At 37.6% G+C, this 23,569-nt stretch overlaps 1 protein-coding gene across 7 annotated transcripts in view; it reads left to right on the plus strand.

The window, feature by feature from the left end:
* Positions 1–23,569, plus strand: part of KAT6B (lysine acetyltransferase 6B) — a 105,386-nt gene that overhangs the window by 72,227 nt on the left and 9,590 nt on the right. For all 7 annotated transcript variants that reach the window (XM_071563410.1, XM_071563411.1, XM_071563409.1 and 4 more), the window contains 3 exons: positions 1,108–1,269; positions 3,865–3,958; positions 22,079–22,310. In XM_071563410.1, coding sequence (XP_071419511.1) covers positions 1,108–1,269; positions 3,865–3,958; positions 22,079–22,310 — 488 coding nt within the window. The remainder of the gene's footprint in view (positions 1–1,107; positions 1,270–3,864; positions 3,959–22,078; positions 22,311–23,569) is intronic.

Here is a 23,569-nt window from a genome sequence, read left to right on the forward strand (position 1 = left end):
TGTTCACATGTAATTTGCACATTTGGTAGTAAGTGTGAAAAGTAATTAAAAGCACCTGGACAGTGGAGTGTGTTTTATAAGAGCTTTAATGTATTTGATAGAGCCCTATGCAAGTTTATTCTGATGTGTTTAGGAGCAGTAGCTGTCCATTAAATGCGTTTTTTTCAATCCAGTTAATGCAACAATACTACTGAAGTTGTCTTAAAATCCCTAAGTGTATCCAAAAGGTTGGGTTTTAATCAGATTTTAACTAGGATTCTTACTCTAAACAAATTAGAATAGCATGCACAGTGTGCATAGCATTTGTCTGTGTCTGTGAGTGAAAGCTGCTGTCATTATCAAAGATCATCAGTACAAGCAAACCTTTCTATTAAGAAGATTATTTCAAAAACGCTGTTGCCTTTGACTGAGCCTTCCCTTTCAGGGAGTACCTAATTGATCCAGGAAATCTGCATCTGTGTCTGGCATTTCTGTAGCTGAGTCACAGCTTGACTCTTTACACTCCTAATATACCTAGACTAATTGTAGTATTTAGCCTGAAAATTTACTTCACTCACTCAATAGCGTTTTAGTCTGGCATGGAAATTTTGGTCTTGTCTGATTTATCCAGAACATTGATGGGATTGATGCATAATTTGCTACTCGTTTCTTGGCCTTACACCTTACATATTCAACATAATACACTTCATTGTTTGGGGGTTTTTTAAAGTTGTTGTAGTCCACTGCCTTCTAGCAAACCACAGCTGAATGCACTTTTAACTAGTGCACTGTTGTTGTCTGCTACTCATACTCATTTTCATTCCAGGAATAAAGTGGAAGAGGTAAGTCTATCTTGAACAATTAAAAGGTGAAGTTACTTTATTTAATAAATCTGGGTACTCAGAGGTTACATAAAAATGCAAAGCAATTAGTATTAATTGGAGATTTCCTACTTAACAGGAAACTGGGGCATTTTTCTTCTGAATCTGAATGTCTTTTGTTGTTGGGTTTTTTAACTTGTAACACCACACTGTTCACATTTCCTTCTAGGATATGATTGATTGAATATGTTGTTTTGTCCTAACTTGATGTCTTGGAAATAACTGCATCTGTCTTGCTTTTCTCTAGGTTGATGGAAATGTGAGCAAAATTTATTGTCAGAATCTTTGTTTGTTAGCTAAGCTCTTTCTGGACCACAAAACCTTGTATTATGATGTTGAGCCATTCCTCTTCTATGTCCTTACAAAAAATGATGAGAAAGGCTGCCACTTAGTTGGATATTTCTCTAAGGTAAAAAGAAAAAAAAGTGGGTTTATTTAACATTTGTAGTTTTCTGCTCTCCTTAATACTTGTGACAACAGCAAGGGAAAAAACATGGGAAGTTTGAAAAAAAACATAATCAGAAGCTTGAAAGCCTTTCTGTAAATCTCGAATATTATGTGCCTTATGTCAAATACACTGAACTTTCTTGCCTCTGACTGATGCAAAATTGGAAATGCATTCAACCACATGGATTGGGGTGGGTTTTTCTTCCTTTGGGATTCTTGTTTCTTCATTTGTTTTGATTGTTTCCAGAGCAGTGTTGTGGTTTCAATTGAATACTTAAGTCTTTTTCGTCCCCCTAACATTTTTGCATTGGTATGCCAAGTCTAACTTGTAAAAGTTGCAGGTACTTGAAATGTTGATGTGTTTTCAGGGCTTGACTGCCAGCAGTTCGAGCTGGCTATTGACACCTAAATGGCCGGGAATGCTCCTCTTTTGTGTACAGTGGGATCTAATGCAGTTACTGATTACACTGATGTAACTTCATGGTGGATGCCTTGCTTAGAGTGGATGTCTCTATTGGTTGTGGCTGAATTTAACATAATAGGAGGGTGCTATAGACAAAAATAGTCCTTATGCGGACTATCTTGACAAAGAGACGGAGAAAAATGGTGAAGTATAGTTAGATGTAATTGCTACAGGAAAAGTTTCCATTATTGTTTGTGATTGCACTTAACACATGTGATGAATAGGTGCAATTACTCAGAAATTCAGTCCCTCTTTCCCCTGGTATCCTCACTTCCTATTGGCTGTATAATGTTCTTTCTTGAAGTGATTTGTTAAGGACTGCACTTTGGAGAAGTCTGAAAATCTTGCTGAGTACCTGAATACTATAATCTCTTGGGTATCTGATACATCCTTCTGAGAACTGAGCCTTGCTAGAATTAAAGTAACAGCGAGACATACAGGCACAATTTACTGTCTTTTATATCAGTCAGAACGTCTTGTGACTTAATAAACATGTCAGTTTTGATTTAGGCAAGTATTTTCTTAAGGTGATAGAGGTTAAGGTGAGTATCTTGTTTGGTTTTGTTTTTTTTCTTTAGCTTATCATAGAATGATTAATGTTGCAAAATACCTCTGAGATCATAGAGTCCAACCATTAACCCAGCATTGCCATGGTCACTACTAAACCATGTCTCTAAATGCCACATGAACAAGTTTCTTGAATGTTTCCTGAGGCTGTGATTACACCACTTCTCTAGGCAGCCTGTTCCACTGCTTGATAGGCCCTTTCAGTGAAGAAATTTTTCCAACCTCCCTTGGCTCAGCTTGAGGCCATGTCCTCTCAACCTGTCACTTGTTACAGGGTAAGAGACTGACTTACTAAAGTCCAAGTAGAACACATTCACGTCCTTTCCCTCATCCTCCAAGTGGGTCACCCTGTCACAGAACGAGATCAGGTAGGTCAGGCAGGTCCTGCCTTTCATAAACCCAAGACAGCTGGGCCTGATCTCCTGATTGTCCTGCATGGAAAAATGTGTTGCCAGGATGTGAACTTCTTACTAGCAGCAGTCCTGAGAGTTTGGGAAGTCTGTTCAGTGAAAATACTTGCCCATACTGTAAAACTGGAAAACCCTGTGAAATATGGCTTGGGTATCTGCTTCACAGCCGACGAAATACTTGGGAATGCGTGTACTAGAATGTGATCCAGTCAGTGTCATCACTGGTCTGGTGTCATCGTACGTGTGGAGGCTGAGGTGATAGCAGGTGTCTTGAACTATACTTGAGCTTACCACAACTTCTGATCACTTACACTGACCTAGATATTTTTGGCTGGTTTATTTGATCTTCCTCAAAACTACCTATTTTTGATTTTTAGCTCAGTTTTTTTGTGTAGTCTTTTAAAGGTAATACGGCCCTTCCTTTTTATCAGCAAATTGGAAAGAACTCATGAACTTACATAGGACAGCTTCCTAGTTTACCTTCTTCCTCCTTTGTTTTAAACAATCAGTGTAATGTTTGCCTTCATTGCCTGTATAGGACTTCATTCTGTCTGAAAGAGCTTTTGCTCACCTGCCTTGATTTTGGTTCAGGTGAGAAGCATGCAGCTTTGTAAAAGTCAGTGTACTGCAAGTATAACTTCTTAGTTCTGCAGGTATGGAGTTCCTCCCCTGCACCCAGACCACATACTCGTTCAGAGAAGGGAGACAAAGATGAAAACCAGCAGGCACTTAGTGTAGCAGTTGTAGAAAATACAATTTCACCATGTGTATGGATATTATATTCCACTTCTGTATCTTTGACAGAATGGTCAGTGAAGCATGAAAATATTTCATCTTACTGTCATCCTCCTTTACAGTACTTAAACTTTATTATGCTGTTCAGGCAACGTATTTAATTTTTAAGATGCTGAGTAGTTAACTAATTAAAAATATTTTGAAGGATATTTCTGGTATTTCCTTCTTACAATTAAATATTAAGGTGGAATTATTTGACTTTGGTACTGGCCCCATACATCTGTTCACCTTATTGGGATATTTTACAAGGACAGTGGCAGGTGCAGGCAATTGCCCACTTCAGCAGTCTTTGACATACTTGATCTGTTTCTCCTTCCCACAGGAAAAGCTTTGCCAGCAGAAGTACAATGTCTCCTGCATAATGATCATGCCTCAATACCAAAGGCAAGGATTTGGAAGGTTTCTCATTGATTTCAGTAAGTGAAGTGTTTTATTTACACTTGTGATCCAAGGAGCTGATTGCTGCTCTAAGAAAGTATAACGTGTGAAACTTTATTTAACTTGCTTTGTTGTTTTTATCAATAGATAATGGGATGTCTGTTTATGTTTACATAGGATAGAAAAGCTCCCTGAAGTGAAAAACTTAGTGCTGCTCTGTTATTGTTCTCAAGGAAATTGAGAATGGATCTCTCGGCAGTAATATTAGCTCACAAAGCTATTACCCTGAATGAATTGTCTAAATTACCTTCCATTTTGCCTTGCTCATTAGTATAAGAAGAGGCAATTATTTGTATAGCTAAGAAGGTGTTAGTCCAAGGGATTCTCTACATTCTAATATTTTTAACTTGTATCTTCTTTTAGCTAAAAAACTATTGTAATTGAAGAATTGCTACATAGAAGAAACACATTTCATTTTTTGTGTTTTCTTCTTCAAGTGAAAATTGTTACCAAAAAAAGCATAGGTGCTAATGGCTGTACTTGTTTTATTTCGCTGAGCTGTCTGGTCTGTTAGAAGGCTTCAGGCACATTCGTTTAAATACAGATTTGTTCTTCTCCAAATCTTTAAGGTGCAGTAGAACTCCAAACAAAATTACAGAAGGAAACTTCTCTGTTGAGAGTCCTCAGTATTACTGAATCCAGCTTTCTACTGTAGTTTAGAGGGAGGATGATAAAGAATTAGTGTATTTTGTGTGTGGTTGGTTTTCACTATTATGTTTTTTAAAGCACTGTAGAATTACATGACAGTAGAGATGGTTCAGATAATAGGATTCCTGCCCTGAAGGTGTATGCAAGAACATTAAAATGCAAATAATAATACATTGCAGTATAACAGCAGGACAAAGACAATAATTTGTAACTGTAGAGTATAAGTTCTGTGTCTTGCAGAGTTCTACCCAGCATGACTGCACTAGTGTATAAAGAGACTTAGTATGTCTCATCATTGTATGGCTTTATAAACAGCCTTCACTATACCCCTGTGAGTCAGGTAAGGATGGTTCTGGACCACTTAATCCGCCATGGAAATGTAGCCGTCACTGGAGTGGAACACAGCAGCTGTTCCATTGTGCACCTTCTGCAACCTTTTAGGAAAGGCTGTGACAAGTACCACGAATTTCTAGAACTGTGGCGTGAACTTTAAGCTTACTTAGAAATTGGCCCTGTTTTCGGATTAGAATACTTCTTTTGCAGAAGGAGATGAGGAACTCGTTAATGGGCATAACTGGCAAGTACTTTCAGGCTTTTACTTTGTTTGTTACTCTGTAGTGTCTCTCAAAAAAACCCAGCAACACTTTCCACAAATGTTTTTCTGGTTGAATTTGCCGTAATTATATTTAAAAAACTGATGGCCCAGCCATGAAACCCATGAATTCCACAGAGATCTTGGTATGAGTATGCTGTGTCCCTCTAGATGCGTACTCTGTTACTGTGCCATGTGCTGTTTGAGCTGGGAAAATCATTAGAGTGTTCTCTCCTTATCCTCCTGGAAAAATCTGGAAGCACGTTGGGTTGTTTGAATCATTAGGTTTTATTTGTTGACTTACAACAGGACCTATAATGGTGTCCTTTTGGAGCTTCTCTGGTGCTATTCCTATGTCTTTCCTCTTTGTAGGCACACTCATATCACAGGTATTGGCTGCAGCTGTGAAAACGTGGCATAGTGTAGAGACCACCTTTAGCTTCGGCTGTAGCTAACAGCCTGCCCACCTCCATGAGCACACAGACCTTCAGTACCCCTTTTCACAGTGTTTTCTTTTTGGTTCCTGGGCTGAGTTTCTCTTAACTAACTGGGAATCAGACTGTCTCAGTTGCTGACAGAGCAAAGAACCAAGAGGTGACTGAGAAAAGCTGGCTCTTTAGTGCAAGTGTGGTCCAAATTTCATGAGAGGTAATGAGAGAACTGTTTGTGGCTGGTTTTCCCCTGGATGTATAAAGGAAAGTAAAAAAGGAAGGACAGGTTCTCAAGGCTAGTTTTCCTAAGTTGTATTTATATCTCTGCAGGATGCCATGAAATGGGGCAGCCATAGCTTCATCTGAATCAGTGAGCCCAAAATCTTCATACAGAAAAACCCTTTGAAATTAATTATTTACTCTTTTTCCTGTAGTTTCACTTGTGCTTCTGCCTTCTGTATTGTAATTGACTGCCATTGTCTTTGTACTTCACCCTTCTGATCACTTATGGTCTCCTAAGTTGCTTTAGCTGGCCTGAGAAGATGATACAACAAACCCCCAGTCACTATTCTAAACTTGAACAGAGCAAGTTTATCATAATTTAAAAGATTCTTTGCCAGTGACATTATCGAGACTGTCATGTTCTCATAAAGTTGTTGGAAGATAAATTTTATACTCTGAATGTTAAGTCTTCATTTGTTATGTGGGTAATGCTTGTAAACTGCTTTATTTTGAAATCTGTGAAGCAGTCACTGGTACTTATCTTTTTTTATAACAGTAACCAGAGCAGTTTTTAAAGTACAATAATAAAAATGTAACTGAGCAAGTAATTTTCAGAAAATGATAGTTACAAACCACGAAAGGGAAGGCTTTAAGAACCATGTGCAAACAGCTCACTGCTCACATTACTTTGTGTATATCTGGACTCTTGATGGAAAGGCTGACAAGAACAGCCTTTTAACCCACCAAACGACTTCTGCACAGTCAGCAGTCTGGTGGTAAAAATTTGCTTCATTTTTGTAAATGAAATGCATTTGTTTGTTCAGATTGTGGTGCATTCTTTTGTCTTGAACTAATGTAATGTTCACAGATGAGTCCTGTATGGTCATGCTGTAACTTGCAAGGGGGAAGTTTGCTAAAAGAAAGATAGGTATTTATTTTCTGACCATAGATTTTTATGGTTTTTTTTTCAACTTAACATTTTGCTAACTGCATTTAAATATATCTATACTTTAAATTGATACTGATAATACCATTATTTCTTACTTTGTCTATCAGTCTATTTCTTCAGGAATCTATAATCTCACCTGTGGGAAAAAGATTTTTAAAAAGAGTAAATTAACTTTTGTGAGAAGCAAGCATGCTGTAAAATGCCTGTTTGCTAGTCTTGATGGTCTTCAGCAAAAAATTCATTGTAGTTTCTTGTATGTCACTCATCATTTAGATAGCAATGCTATTGTTAAAACCAAAAGTATATCTGTGTTTTTAAAGCCTAGTAAGATTTTTTTTTAATTATAGGAAAGTTAGAGATTTTAAAAATGACTGTGATAAAAACCTGTTGGGCTGTTTAGGAATTGAAAAATGTTTTGTTATAAATATTTATTAAACAGCTAAATTATTGATTTGTAAAACCGAAGACTTGACACTACTTGGTTTTCCTTAATTCACTGTGAGATAAAATCAGTTTAACCTGTTTTATTTTCTTGAAGCATATCATACTGAAGACAAAATGGTTTACATGAAGTCTTCACTTTGTTTATACTGTATATGCTTTATTAAATACTATTTTTTAACAGTCAGTTGATTTTTTTTTTTTTACCTAGGGATAGGGAACCTCATTTTTACTTGGAGCGTATCTGAATGTACAAAGCATTTCCTGAACATGAATAAAGGTCTTAATTTGGCTGTTATACCTTCCTGCCTTTTACAGGACTGAAAGATCTTGCCAAATGTTTTAGGTTTGGGCTGTTTGTTTTGTGTTCATTTCCTTGTTCTTGTATTTTGTGAGGTTGACTGGATTGTGATTGCAGGGTTGTACCTGAGGGAGAAAAATTGACCTTCTGCATCCATCTTTTGTATTTGCTGTAAATAAAATGTTTGGGTAAGTAGACTCCAGTTGATCCAGAAATAAACCAGAAAGCAGGCTTTATTGCTTAAGATCCCATGCTGGGTTTGTTTCACTTCAAGTCTATTTGTGGTGATACACAGCTACCATTGCTGTCACAAGGATTGTGTGTGTTTGCATTTGGATGAGCCTCTATATGTCCTCTGTCAGTTCAGCCTGCATTGCTGCTGTGCTTTTAACAGTGCAAGCACTGGAGCTATGGTGTTACAACTTCTCTCTGTGCAGACCCAGTTCTTTTATAAACTTTAGCAACTTCTCTGTACAAGACATTTTTCTTTGTTTTCTTGATTTGAGCTCTTGCAAAACACAGAATCTTTATATGCTTTCTATTTCCATTCATTGTGCTGCAGTGCCAGGACATACAAGTTGTTGGGGTTTTTGGCATATCAAACAAAGAGTTCAATATTACCTAGAATGGAATACAGCAGTATTTCATATTTGTTTTCCTTAATTTAAAGTCATCTTTTGATTCATGTTTCTTCATGAAGCTCATCTTGTCACAGTCCTGTGTTTCTGCTTATTGGATTGCAAATCCCACGCTGGAGGCCTAGCCAAGAGTTGGAGGAAAAGAAATTAATGTGACTGCTAAAATAAACCTTTCCAACTGTGCTGGGAGCATGGTGACGATTCATTTGCATTACAGTTACGACTGGACTTAATGCTGAGGAGCATAGTCCATGATAGCCTTTTGTTATTTATCTTTAGGGTGTTTCTTGTCCAGCTGTTTGCAGTTTCTTACTTCCCTTCAGCATTCCTTCTTTTCATTTGATTTATCTGTTCATTGTGAAATGATTATTCTTATTCAAGAGATGAAACATGTTTTAAGAATGCTGGGATTCTGTTTGGGCTATACATTCTTTGTTTTGCATGGAGGGGTTTTTTTTGGTTCACTTGTCTGAATGTTTGGGAAAATCAGTGCTGACTTGAACTTTTGTATCATTTATTTTGTACAACTTTTAATGGCTGGGGTTTTATCCATTCATTTGAATTAACCCCTGATTCCCTTCTGGGTTGTGTAGCTTAGAATTTTTATGAAGAAACCATGATAGGGAAGGGCAATTGCAATCTGGCAGTGGAAGAAACAAACAGAATTTATATTACCCGAGGAATTTTGGTCTGGTGTAGGAAAAGTGGGTCTGGTAAATATCCTTGTTTGCTCATTTCCCCAAATCTGATACCTGTTTTTTGGCCAAGTGTTTGTATTTTTTCTTGGTCCAGTCAAACAGGTGAGTAAATCTTCAAGTACTGATTTGCAGAAGCAGCATGGTATATGCAGTATCAGCACTTGTGCAACGACTAATGTACAGCACCAGGGAAGGCAAGTTTCCAAGGAATGAGAGGAGAAAAAGGTTGGCTTTGCAACTAAGGGGAAAACTGTTAATGAAAAGTTATGTCTTTCCTCCCAAATGCTTTTCATGAGTGAGTGTCAGTGCCATTGATAAAGGATGTCACAACTATCACTGATCTTTATAAAATCATATCTGAGAAAGAGAGAGAGAGATTCACTGTCTTGCTCAGTTAAGGGGAAAATTCATTAGCCTACATTGCTTCTCAATAGGAATGGCTCAGCAAAGGCCTGTGAACAAGATGGGTGTAGTGTTCATTTGCTGTTTACAGCTTTGAAGAAGTTGATTGAAGATACGGAACTGCAAGCTGTTTCTTTGCTCTCAGTTCTAATTCTGTCTTCTTGACTGAAAACTCCTATAATCCCTTGTGCACGTGTAACCATTTAGGGACTTTTGTGCACAAAAGCTGAATCAGTGAAATATTCTGTGCTAAAGGTGGGCTGGGACTAAGTACAGATGTCCTCGAAGGTATTTGTTGTACCCATGATGCTGTATGCACTTTGCTTGAGAAATGGGGGATGGTGATGGGGCAGTGAATAGACAAAAAAAGGATGCATAACTTTGTAAAGTGCATTCTTGAGTTGCTTCCAGTTTGCACTTGTTTCATAAGATCTCCATCTCTCTGGAAATGTGAAGATAGCTGTTGCTTAGTTGTACAGAATGGATAAGCATTGTGCATTGAGTAGTTGTCTGTCCCACAAGCATCTACAGGTACCATAAATCTGTATCGATGAGAGTGGGGACTGTGTGTTTATTTATTCCTGGCAGCAGTTTTGAGACACTTTTGAAACAAGCTGAAGGAACTGCATTGCATGAAACCTGGGTTAGTCTTCGGGATCAGTTTAAGGATCTTTAAATGTTTCTTCTTTAAAGAATACTTGAAAATGCAAACAATCCCACACTGTTAACAGAAGCCCTGTGAGGGCAAAAGAGAGCAGAAGTGTAGTGAAAATACATATTTTTCTTCCTCACACAGTTTATTTGCCGTGCAGCCTTACTTTGTCTTAAGTAGGTAGCTGTGTAGACTTCTCTTACAGTAACAGATCCAGGGCGGGTAACTGATTTAAAACTCTATTCAGATGGAAACAAGACATAGACCTTGAACTGAGAAAACTTGTGTTCTTCATAATAATTCATCAATTAACGTCTGCAAAGCAAAGCAAACTCAAAAAAACCCTTATCAAGGTAGATGCTGTAATGAAGCAAATATATTAGGTGAAAGTGTGTTCACATGTATGGCACGTCGAGTCTGGTGCACTTACAGAACTGCTGATACCCTCCTGTGCAGGTTCGAAGGAGGCCTAAGCTGCAGTGGGCTGTTAGTAGTTGGATCTACTTGTTTGGTATGTGTTTATATAGCACTGATCGTCTAAATCTCTTTGTGGAAAATGGGAAATAATGTGTTGGCCAGAAAGTAATATTCAAAAACCTACTACAAGAAAATCATCAGGAATTTTTTACATGTCTAATTACTTTAATCAAATATGGATATGGAGTATAAATAGCATTTGAAAAATTAGCGTGTCTGTGGAATGATTAATTCTTTCTGTAAAACACCCGTTACACTGTTCTTTTCCAAAATCTGGTGTTAAGATGTTTTAGTTTGCTCTAACAAATATTGAAATATAACAGAAATGCAATCTAGGAATAAATACACCTTCCAACACAGTTGTTCATGATCATGCTTTGCTGTAGTCTGTAAACGGAATTGAGGTGGGGATGAAAGGGGACCGTGGAGTTTTTTTAAGATAAAATTTGCTCTAAGAGCATTTCAGCATTCCCTTTCTCACATTACAATCCTGAAAGGACTGTTTTGTTACTGATGAGGGTGTGGCAAACAACAGAAGGTGAGAATGTGAGACTGAGGGTGGAGAGAAACAGGATTGGATTTTTTTTAATAGGCATTATTGGAGAGATATATTCTCAAACTACACTTCTGAAGATTTTTTAAGGATCTGTGTAAAACAGGACTGTGTCATTTTTAAACTGTGGTGATCCATATTGAATCATTCTGTGTTGTGGGGTATTTTAGGACTGACTGACTTGTGTACCCCAGTACAGAACACTGTCAATCTCATCGTTTTGTGTTGGTGTTTTTACAAATGCATTGTGTCCAAATGAAAGGTTGAATTACCTGCTTTTTTATTTTCTCCCCTCTAGGAGGGAATTTAAAACATCTCTGGGAGCTGTGAATTTGTGAGGGAGCCTGACTGCTGCTGCCTATTTATTTTCTGTTCTTTTCTTGATGATTGATTATGCTGCTGACCTCACGACTTGAGTTTGGCCTCTTCTAAATAACTAATAAGGAGCATTCTGTCAAGTTGAGATTTAGATGAGGGGGAATGAAGATGGATTTCGAATCAAGCTTAGTTGACTTAACATTATTCCAAGAAAATCAGCCTCTTGGGATTTCTTGGCATCACTTTTATATAGCTTCAAGACACTGTACATTTATCAGAACTGCAAAAGAAAGCAGACATCACTTAAGGTACAGAAGCTAAGACTGTTCTAACTGAAGAGCGTCTTTATTCCAGATAGCGTTGAAAACAGCGAAAAGACAAGGCTAAACATGGTAAGAATGATAACAAGTATTTGTTGGACAAAGCTGTCTTTATAGTGTTAGTGAATGTGGAAAGCCATCTGCTGAAACCTCGTGGCTGAAAACAGATTTTAATTAAGTAGTGCATCTTTAATGCTTAAAGTTTTTACAGAGGGTAAGGTAGCCTGGGAGGAAAACAGAAACTGTCTGAGTAGACAGGGATCAGGTTAGAAAAGCCAAAGCCCTGATAGTGTTAAATCTGGCTGGGGACATCAAGGGTAACATGAAAATCTTCTACAGGTATATTGCTGATAAGAGGAAGAATAGGGAAAATGTGAGCCTTGTTTGGAAGGAAATGTGAGACTTCATTACCCGGGATATGGGAAAGTCTGAGGTACTCAATGGCTTTCTTGCTTCAGTCTCCTGACTAGCAAGTGCTTCTACCACACTGCCCAAGTTGCAGAAGGCAACCCCTGTCACCCTGTTCTTAAGGCACAGCAAGACACCTTGTGGCCCTCTTAGCAGATACCTCGTTTTCAGTGCCATCAGTCAGTTCTGTCTTTTAAAGACATTTTAGTTTTTCCTTTTTCACTGGTATTCTGACTAACAGTAGCTATTTAGCAGATTACTGTGTCTTGGGCTTATTAGCTTTTTGAAGTGTGCTGTAACAGGTAAATTTGTTTTCAGTGCTTAGTAGATAATGTGCACTTTCTTGCAGTTTCTGTGTCTACAAATTCCCTAATAACCTCCTTCACCAGTTGTTTGGGATTCCCCCCCCCCCCCCCTTCCCCCGCTAAAATCTTCCTTGGTTAATTCCTTGTTACACAGCATGCTTTAGTAGAGCAAATGAAGAGCAATAATGTTTTGCTGCTCCTATAAGACAAATGCAGCTTGCATCTTCTGTTGTGTCATGACCACTTACCTGAGCAAACACAGTAATTGCAGTGATTTCCTAAATGTGTCTTTTGGCTTCTCAGTACTCAAGTCCTTGTTTTTCTTTTGTTCACGTTGTTTAGTACTACTAGGCATCTTTGGTCCAGGGCATCTGTCACTTTCCAAATGTGATAACAGTTCTCCTGAGCCATGAATCTGGGAGGATTATGTTAACAGCCAGGTTAACACTCCAGCTGAGAGTCAGAGCTTAGTGGTATGGATGCCATCTGTCTCTGCTGGTTGGCCTCAGTGCCATGTAAAGATTCTGGGCATATTTGGTTTGTTACATTAGGCATAGCCTCCTATGTCCATTTTCCTGTCTTGTCAACTGAGTCTTGTAGACGTACATGGAGCCTGTAAGAAGGCAAGCAGATAATGTTGTCTAATGAGCACATTAGATATATTTTTAACACAGTATTCATGTGCTGTCAATATGAAACACCGGAAGGCACTGGCAGTTCTTTAAGGAAATTCACTCAACACTTACAGTTGTATAAACAATTTACTGTTCAGTGCCATTTATTGAATAATTTTAAAAATGTAAAATTAAATAGCTTAAAACATTGCTTATTAAGTTAAGAACAATCCAGCTTTTTTAATGATCTTCTGAACTACTTAACCTACCAACAAATTGATTCATCCAATTGGTATTCAAGACTGATGCCCTCTGCACATACAAGTCTTGCTTTTAAGGGTACTTCAGCTCCTCTTCTCTTGCTTATGCTTTCGCTCTGCTTATAAGTAGTCTACTTCATACACAGAACCTCCACTCAAGGGGTTTACTGGCAACTGGCACAGGTAAAATAAGTGTTAGCCAATTAATTCAGTCAAAGGATGCCTTTTGTATGTTTGACTGTACTACAGTCATCTTTTCCTTTCCTTGCCTTCATGAAGGACATTTGTTTAGCCCTAACCTCTTCTGTGAAGCTTTCTATAAAGGAGCTAAAGGTTTTGGGCCTCCTGTGTTGGGTTTACTTGAGAATGTGGAGAGGAATGAGAGCTCGCATTATTTCTTGTAACAATAATGAGAGAATCTTTGGCTTACTCTATTCATCATAAAGAAAGCTTTTCTTTACTCAGACAAAGAAAAGAGAATGTAGCAGGTTGTTCACTGATCTGAGCATCTCAAGTTACAGCTAGTCTTTTTTTTGTATATTGTTTGTGCAGATCTTGGGATTGGGGTCCTTTGAAGCTGTCTCAAAAGTGCTTTCAAAGAGCGTACTAACACCTATTTAAGGTCCTGTATCTTTGACCTTCTTCCCATTGATATAGATAAGAACAGTTCAGAGGCACACAGAATAGTTATGAAAAAAATGGTAACATGCATTACAGCTTGAGGATTTGTAAGTCTTAGTAGAAGCACACTTTTACCTTACCTGTATCTGCTGTCCATTCCTGGTCATACCTCTGAACTTGCAATGATAAGCTGACCTAACTGTATTGAGCTGTCCTCTCTGAATACTCAGCTGTTTTGATATTTCTGACTACCCTGTGTTCACAATTTGTTCATGTAATATCAAAACAAAGCATGTGATGTTTTGTAAGACAAAAAACATTATCTCTTAGAATAACTTGAAATGCTGGTTTGAGGTAAACCTTCACTTGAGATACTGGCTTATTATTAAAACTATTACTAGTACTTGCTGTTCTTTCAAATATTTGGGTTGATACAGAACATTGCATGAAAAGTTCTTTCTTTCTATATTAAAGGACTTACTTTACTTGGGTTTGTTTCAAACAAAACAAAGGTTAATGGAAAAATACTTGATTCCATCTATCTGAGTTTGGTAATTAATTTGTGGGGGATGGCCTTTAAAGAGGCTGAGAAGAACTTGGAACATACCAGGGTAATAGTTCACTGGTTGGTTCTTTTGTTTCTGGATAGATTCTCATGAATACGTTTCCTTCTGACACAAATATTAACAAAATACATACAGGATTTAAACAGAGCTGATTATACGAAGACTACATTTTGACCACAAGCTATTGCTTATGCTCCATTTTGGGACTAGGGGTCTCTGAGGAGTAGATTTTAAGCTGTTTCCAACTCCAGCAGTAGTTGGATTTTGCTGTGAGTCTCTTGTCTGCTCAGGTTTTTCAGCTGTGTATTGGCATCTTTAAAGCACATATCTGGAAAGCTTTCATAACTCGACTCTGTATTCTGTATAAGACTTACTTCAGTGGTGTTGGGATACCTTTGCTGTGTGTGGAGGTGTAGGTAAATGTTGATGTGTGTGATTGTGACATGCATGCATAAATGTGAACCTGGCATTGAAAGGTTAAATTACACAGTGCATGGCAAAAAGCTCTTACCCTTATAAATCAGACTGAAGTCCAGAGTGCTAGCACAGTGTTTAGGGATGTAGTGTAGTCCAAATGGGCTTCTGCTGTGAAGGCTACATTCAGTGTAGCCTGGAAACATCAATAGACTAAAATCTGTTCTTGTGATGCAAACAAACCTGCTCCTATTTGACTCCCATTTTCACGACATCAGTACACTGTGTCCCTACCCTTTTGTCGCTCTCCAGCAGCTCTTGTCAGTAATGATATTTATATCTGACTTCACTGGCAGATAGTCTAGATTAGTGGACTTAATTGCTGACTGCTTAAGTCCATGACATGATGATGTTAATAACCAATATGGTCCAAATGCTTAATTACAGGTATTGTAACTCTAATTTCTGATGCATTTATCCATACTGCTGGTGCAGGGGTGCATCATCCATTGGAGATCCATGTGTTCCTGTTTATTATGTAATTGCTGTAGACACAGTGATTACTTAAAATACCTAATAGTCATTTTATATTTAAATAGCTATGTGTGTGTATAGTTTAGAGGGCATATTCATGCTAGATATAAAAAAATAGAAAAATACTGTTTAAATGGGCAGAAATGCATCTGGAATGTCAAAGTAAAAGCATAGATGTACTGGACCCTCCCCAGCCTTTGTCTGGATATGAGTTCATAGAAATGCTCTCTAAGATGAATACTAAATAATGGGAGTATATATTTGCCTCTTGGTGCAGTTTCTTATAATTGTCTATCATAACACTTAGTGGAGAGACACATACTTTGTGGGGTTTTTTCATTTTTTTGCAGCAATAGAAAAACATAAAATGCAATGACCTTTGCTGTAAACTCAGTACACTGTAAAATATGATAGAATATTTGTAATAATTTCTTGTACTGAGCAATATTTAGAATAAATAGCAGGAAGTAGAGCAAGGTACTGCATTTTAGAGCTGTGTGATAGTGGTTAAGGAGAAATACAACAAATTTGGTTCCTATTGATTTTGGAGCAAAGCTTATAATAGGAGAATTTACTCTGTAAGTAAACTTCAAGAAGTTTGGAAGTAAATTACTGTCAGCAAGCTGTTGTTTAAGCGCTGTTTTGCATAGGTGCATTTTGAACGGGACTTGGTAATGTGGTACTTAACACTGGCAGCTTTCTTCAAGCCTATTTATAGGATCAGTGATGTATTACTGTTGTTAGTATAGGTGAACATGTCCAGAAAGTTAAAACAGTTTAGTTGTGCATTGACCCCAATATTGTGTAGCTGTTCAAATCAATCTGATTGCAGTGGCCTTAAGTGCATGGCTGTGGAGAGCAAGCATGTCCCTTAGAGTGGTACATTCTGTCTTTGTTGTCTGTATTGTCCTTGATTCTCAGGCAGTTAGGCCGTTCACAGCTCGGCTACTGAATACCAGCACACAGACATGAGGTGTCTCCTAGGCAAAGGGAGGCTGGTGACAGTTTACTTTATTATGACTTGCTGTGTATTGTAGCAGCTCAGAAGCTGCTCATGTCCATGAGAGCTGACAACCTGACACTTGTTCGAAGCTGTGTCATTCCTGTGACTTGTGATTTGAAACCTGATTTTAAAATGGCCTTTCTATGCAGGCAAGGCTTGAGCAAGTTTGGAACCATTTAAGTTTGCTTTTGTGTTTAGCTGTGAGGCAAATTATAGCAGTAAAAGACACTTCATGTTGGAAGCCAAGGTTAACAGATTTGAATTTGTGTCATTATATGATTTATTCCCCTCTGATTATCAGTCATTACCCATTACAAGCATACTGTGTGACTTTCTGAGTTTAAAAATGTTTGGAAAATTATTCAGATATGATAATATAGTCTTTGTTTTGTGAGTATTTTAGTATGTAAGCAGTAAGTTAATGGTTTTGCAATGGTAGTTCTCTTAAGTTTTGATCCTTTGTACTTTAAGAGGTAGGCAGTTAAATGCCTCCCTGACAGATCTCAGAATCTCAGCAGGGTCAGCCCTGGTCAGTACTTGGATGGGAGACCTCCTGGGAATACCAGGGGCTGTAGGTTCTAGTCCTGAGGACTTCACTGTCACCGTCCAAACTCGCTCGGCCGTGGCAGATGAACCTCAGGAGTTAAAGGGTGGGGCCAGTTCTGTGCACGCTGTGCCTCACCTAAAAAATCCACTGTCCAGGCTGGAAGGGCACACCCACGTGGGGAGAGCCCTGCCCAAATCTTTGTGAAGCTGAGCCGTACATACTTTGAGAGGTGGAGAGTCATTTTCTTCCATGTAAATGAAGTAAAGATTACCAATACAGAAAAATAAAAATGTTTCTCTTTGAACCATGGTACCATGATGATAATCAAGCAATTTTACTAGGACACATTTAAGATGATAGCAAATAGGAAATCTTTATTCTCTTCAGGAGGGTTTTATCAAGACAGCTTCCTCTTGTGCAGTTTAGGCTAAGTCCTCTTGTTCAAAGGCAAGTAGTAGGTTAGTAGCCAGTGACAGGGTTACTTACTCCTGAAAGACTCAGGAGTGATTCTTATCTAGAGACCTCTGCTATATTGCATTTTCTGTATTGTTCTTGTCTCTGTAAGTGTTGCTCCTATTGAAGAGCTATGTGTGTCATATTTGTTCATAATTCTGTGAATGTAGAGGGTATGAAACAGGATGTAAACATTTCTCTGCAATAAGTGTTTGCAGTGAAACAAATAGCTCCTTTTTTGCATTAAACTGCCATCATTGTGGTTCTGGTTTTGAAATAAAGACTGCATTTGGTTGCATTTCTTCTTTTAAGTAAAAGCCAATCTAATCTTTAGATGATTTTAAGAAAAGAGAAGATACAAGTTTGAATTAAAAAATTTGAGTGGAAAGTTGTGTTCTCTAGAACAGGTAGAATAATCCAAGGTAAGGACTCTGGAATACTCTGATAAGGCACACTGTAGTTTAAAGATGTTTGTCTTCTTGTTTCTTTTGTAAAAAGTAAGTTCTGTCTCGATTACAAGAATATAACACTTTCTTTGCTAGTATTTTCACTTATTCAGAGAGATTAATATTATTGATTTCCTGAAAAGTTATATTGGAACATGACTTCTTAAAGAAGATCAGAACTGTGTTTGTCTCCAGTGTATTATGTGATTGATACATGAGATATATAAAGCTATTTCCTTGATCACATACTCTCAGATGAATTTCTTTGCAGTGTAAGCTATTATTTCCAGATTTTTGTAGCAGACAAAAAAATCTGTGCTAGCTGAAAAGTAGGACTCATTAATCCCTACCCTCAGGGTTCACTTTGAAGACTGTTTGTTTTAGTTTTTAGCTTCCATAAGTGAAAAGCAAATACATAGATTTGTTGCTAGTAGTGTAGGAGAAAAGAGCTGTAATTTCCAAGTACTTATCCAGGTACAGAGTGAGATTCAGTAATCTGTTTTCCCTTCAGGTTCATTTTTGCTGATTCTGTTTCTGCTGAAGACAATGATAGCATGTAATGTAATGCACTGAGTTTTTAGAACAATAGTTGAACATCTTACATGATGTTCTCAAAAAGGTGCCTCTCTTTGTGGCACTGTTCTCAAAGAACCTGCCTGTCTGTGAGCAGTGAAGTTCAAGGAGAGGAGGAGTTGTGTTAGATCAGTGTCCATTGCCTATGGCACTATTGTTTGTGGTGAGGTCGCGATGTCAGGTGCTCCCTTAAGGGAGCACATGGGTAATAGAACACAGGATATTATGCTCGAGTTTCAGCTGGTGGCATCTTCTGGAGAAGATTGTGTTGAAGCTGCCTTGGGATGCTCTGGATGGATTATATTCTGTCCATGGGGAATTTTCAGTAAAATATGTCGCTGTATTGCCTATTGGAGAAGGCAGGAAATGTTGTGAACCTTTTAAAAAAGATGAGTGATACATTTACAAGCCAAATATAGCCCTCTATTTTACCTTCTTACTACATATTTGGGTACAATTTTTTATTTTCCAAAGTGTGCATGCTAGCTGACTATTGCTTACTCTTAAGCTAAACAAAGTAACCTTTGTATTTAATATAAAATACAGCATTTCTAGAACTGTTCTAGAGTATAAAGTTGTTCTAAAATAGAAATAATAATTACATCAAAAGTACTTGTTCAAACTTTCATATTGGCTAAGTTCCCTACCTTCCCAGGTGAATAGGAAACCAAAAATGCAGTCTGCATTTAGTCCTGTGCAATATGCATTCCAGACTTTGGCTGCTTTGGTGTGTAACTGAGCTACAGTGTGACTGTGCTTTCTTGTCTGAACACATGTGTAATTGAAACACCTACATCCAGGCTGTAAATTGGGATTTTTTTGTTTGCATCAAGGTTAATTCCTGAGTTTGCTGAAAGCCTAATGCTTTTATAATGATTGTGATCAGGGCTAAATGCACTCAACGAGGCTGAACATTTTCATTTAGATGACTTGTCTTTGCTTATTCATCAGAAATGATGAACATGAGGGTGACAGAGCACTGGAACAGGTTGCCCAGAGAGATTGTGGAGTCTGCTTCCCTGGAGATGTTCAAAAGTAGTCTGGACACAATCCTGAGTAATGTGCTCTAGGAGACCCTGCTTGAGCAGGGAGGTTGGACTAGTTGACCTCCAGTGGTCCCTTCCAACCTTAACTATTCTGTGAAATTAAATGGTAAAGTGATTTGTTCATTGCTATAGAATATAAAGCATGTTTAGAGAGTGCTCAGATTGCAGGAGTGTCTAAAAAAATATCTTCAAACTTCATTTTACTTCCTTCTGTCAATTTTAATCTGTTCATTTGGTCTTACTCAGTATACCAGTTGTTTAACATCTTTGCTGCTTCTTTGAATTTCACTGGCCTCTGGGTAGTCCGTGTTTCTATCTTCTTACATCTTTGAGGGCCTGCCTTTGGTACCATGTTAAAAGCAAAGGAACAAGTCTGTGTCTTCAACAGATAATAAAATTCAGCTCACTTCCTCCAGCTAAATTTAAAACTGTGTTGTGATTTATGTGTAATATTATAAAGCCAAGGTAGTGATGTTTAGAAGTCTTGGGGATTGGGGAATATGAGACTTAATGAAATAGCTGCTCATGGCAGTTTATAACTTGGAGTATGCATAAAACTGCTTTCATACCATAGCAGTGAAAGAGGGCTGATACGATTTTCAGAATCCTGATTTTTAGATTTTCAGGAGAGAGCTAGAGAGAGAGGAGTCTGCTCAGCTCACATCAGCAGGCATGTCAGAGACTCCAAATGAAAACATAGGTGAACGCAGGGAATGGAGGAGAAGGTGGACTCTGAGCTGCTTGCAGAGGGAAGTGAGATTTAACAAATCTTAACAAGTTCTTAAAACCCACCAAAATGTGTGAACGTTATCCTTGTCTAGTTGGTTCCAGTTGTCTGCACAGAGCTAGACTAAATCTGTTTGCATGAGTTTCACGTGGTGGTTGCGAGTTTTAGTCCTTCCCTTGGATTTCTCTCTTGGCCACTGTCAGAACAGGGTACTATCAAGCTGGATCTCTGACCTCATGCTGTTGAATTTGTTTGAGTATAGAGAATCAAGCATAACAAAATCAGTAGTTCTTAACTGGAGACTGACACAGATGTATTAAAGTTACTGTTTTCACATAAGTGTGTTGTGGAGTCTGCTGTAGCTATTTCAGTGGAGTTACTAGGAATGCTATGTACTGAAATTATGAGGTAATTAGAAGTCAATTTCTTTAAATGTATGTTTTAGCGCCTGATTATCTCTTGAATTTGTGTTGAAGGCATAAAATGTATGTATATTATTCTAATTTTCCCCTTCTCAGATTGCATTTCTTCTAATTGTTTTAAATCTTGAATAAAATAAAACCTTAGTGGTTCTAGGCAGTTTGCATGACAAAAATCAAGGGCCGTAAATTCCATGTGCCATGTTGTTTCATTATGAAGGATGGAGATAAGGCCAGAAATAAAAATCATTATTAATATTTTGTCTGTTGGATTTTGTGATACCATCACTCATATGCTTAGAAGGTAAGATAGACAACTCTTTGTTCTAGATTAGGTCTTATATTTTGTTATGGTTTTCTTTTTGGTGTAGCAAGAAGTCTGACTTGTTTACTCTTTGGGAAGAGGTTAGAAGGATTTGTTTAGCAAATATCACAGGAGTGTATTAAATATGTTTTAAGCTTTGAAAAACAAAGAGTGAAAAACTTGAGGGCGAAAAAAGTATTAATGAAAGGTGCAAGACTGTGTATGTTGGTGGATTCCAAATGATGTTGAGCAATGAAATTCCATAAACGGTGTCTGTGCTTATGGTGGAATAAGCATTTTGTAAGCCTGGTGTTTAAGACCCATGTTTGGGTAGTGTTTGTAAAGGCACAGTGCAGAATATGTATCATGGAGGGGATGAATTACTGTGAAAAGGTACATTTTATTAATTGTGTTGGGTTTTTTTCTATCCTAAATTAGTTTTACTGGTGGCATCTTCTTTTATCTCCAAGCAGGTTCTGCTTCAAATTGTAAAATCCTCTTAAAGCTGAAGAGTTAAAAGGGACTTATAACACATAGACTATAAAACAAAGAGGGTATATTGTATAATAGTGGATTGGTTACTGTGTCTTGAAGATTGCAAGCAGGAATTATGTGAATGTTCTTAAATGTGAATTAGGGGAGATTATTTTTCAATTATTTCTCCTCACTAATTCTCTGAGTAATTCATCATGTGAATTATATGCTACCTCTGAAATACAACTACTAACTGTTTAATCAAAAACTTATGTCACTTGGGGCTTCTTGAAGAAAAATGACTTCTGGTATTACTTATGGTACTTCCTATGGAGATGCTTTTGAAAATTCTTGGCTTCAGTGAAGTAACTCAGGTGTAAAAGTTTCTCAAAAGACCAGACAGTTGTAGTTCTAAATGAGATCATGTATGATGGGATCTGTTCTGAAATGTGTTGACTTTTTCTCTCCTTCTTGCCTTGTGATTAGAAGAGGGGTTTTGGTTAATGTGTGATTCTCATAACATCAGATCTGAGCCTCTCACAAGGATTTGCTCTTTTCCTATGTTGCTGTAGTGATGAAAACTCATCTCTTTTATGGATAATATTTCTTTAATTGCAAGAGTTTCCAATAGTTCAATCAGTCATGCTGATGATCTTTGTATTAATTCCAACTTTCTTAAGGACTAGTTAACATTCCTTACTTTTGTTATCTGCATAAAGTATCCTGTTGATTTTTCTTCTAGGCTATTTACTTTCTAGAAGAGAGGGTCAAGCAGGATCCCCTGAAAAGCCATTATCTGATCTGGGTCGTCTCTCATATTTGGCTTACTGGAAAAGTGTCATATTGGAATACCTGAACTGCCACCATGAAAAGCAAATCAGCATCAAAGGAATGAGCCGAGCTACTGGAATGTGTCCACATGATATTGCCACAACCCTGCAGCAACATAGCATGATAGATAAAAGAGAAGATAGGTCAGTAAATCTTGTAAAAGAAAAAAAAATTAAGAATACTTAGAGAAAACATTTTCTACTTACAAACCAGTTGATATGAAAAAATGTCTGTGTGAAAGCCTGACATGAAAATGAGTGATAACTGTCTTACTGAAGAAGTCAGTACAGATGGGTCTTATTAAATGGGACTTTCTTATATATAAGGAGTTTTTCTTCCTGGTGATTTTTCAGATCCTCTTTCATGTTAATGGTTATTAAAAGTATGTGGCCAGCTCAAAACGTTTTCAGTTAAGCATTTTGTTTCCTTCAGTATAATCTTCCCTAAGTGCAGTTCTTGACTCTTGCTGTGCAAATATTTTGCTTTAAATACCAGTAAGTGAAAAATTTGGGGTTGTGGGTGGCAGTCTCTTTCCACACCCCCTTTTTCCATCATCACTGAATTTATGTAAACTGTGGGATCACACTTGCTGTACATGAAGTCTTCCTGCTCAAGGTACTGGTATTGCAAGTTTCTGTTTAATGTTACAATTAGTGTTGAAAATCAGTGCACTGAGAAGGTGAGTTCCTGTTTTGTGATTGTCTTATTTCTTAATGATCTTGATGAATATTTTAGATTGTAAGTGGGTTCTTGTCCTTGTTTGGGCTGTTTTTTTCCATAAAATGTCTTAAACGACTTTCAGTGGTATTTGTGTTTCTGGTGAGCTTCTTAATTCTTTCTGGATATTCCAATCATAGAAACTTCATAATTAAGCAAAGCTGCCAACACTGGGTTGCCAAAAAATAAAATCAGGAAAAGCTCAGCCTCAGTAACTTTTATGTGCACAAGCAGTAGTATTCAAAACTAGTAAATTTTGAACTAGAAAGAATGCAAGTCTTCAAAAAGGAGATTGTCTTACAGGATGTTGTGATGACAGTAGTAAGAGGAGTGCTGTCATTGCATTAAAACCTCAGCTTTCTGGAGTACTTAGTTATGGACAACCTGAGGACAAATGTATTTTAAGGGAGAATAAAATACCTATTATCACTTACATGCAGCTTCTGTCCTGTCATGAGTTATTACAGGGTCTGAATACTGACACCCAATTACGAAATAGCACCTTTTCATTCATAGAAGTAAAAATACTTTATGAAAAAGTTCAGATAGTCTCTTTTCGCAGGTACTAAAGCTTAGACAGGGACATCAGCTGACCTGGCTAGGAATATCCAGAAGGTCACTAACTGAGACAGGAAGAAAAATTACATCTTTTAAATTCCTGTCAAAACACTTACCTTGGGAATTG

Source organism: Pithys albifrons, chromosome 9 (genome assembly GCF_047495875.1).
Source record: "Pithys albifrons albifrons isolate INPA30051 chromosome 9, PitAlb_v1, whole genome shotgun sequence".
In the NCBI taxonomy this organism is placed as follows: Eukaryota; Metazoa; Chordata; class Aves; order Passeriformes; family Thamnophilidae; genus Pithys; species Pithys albifrons.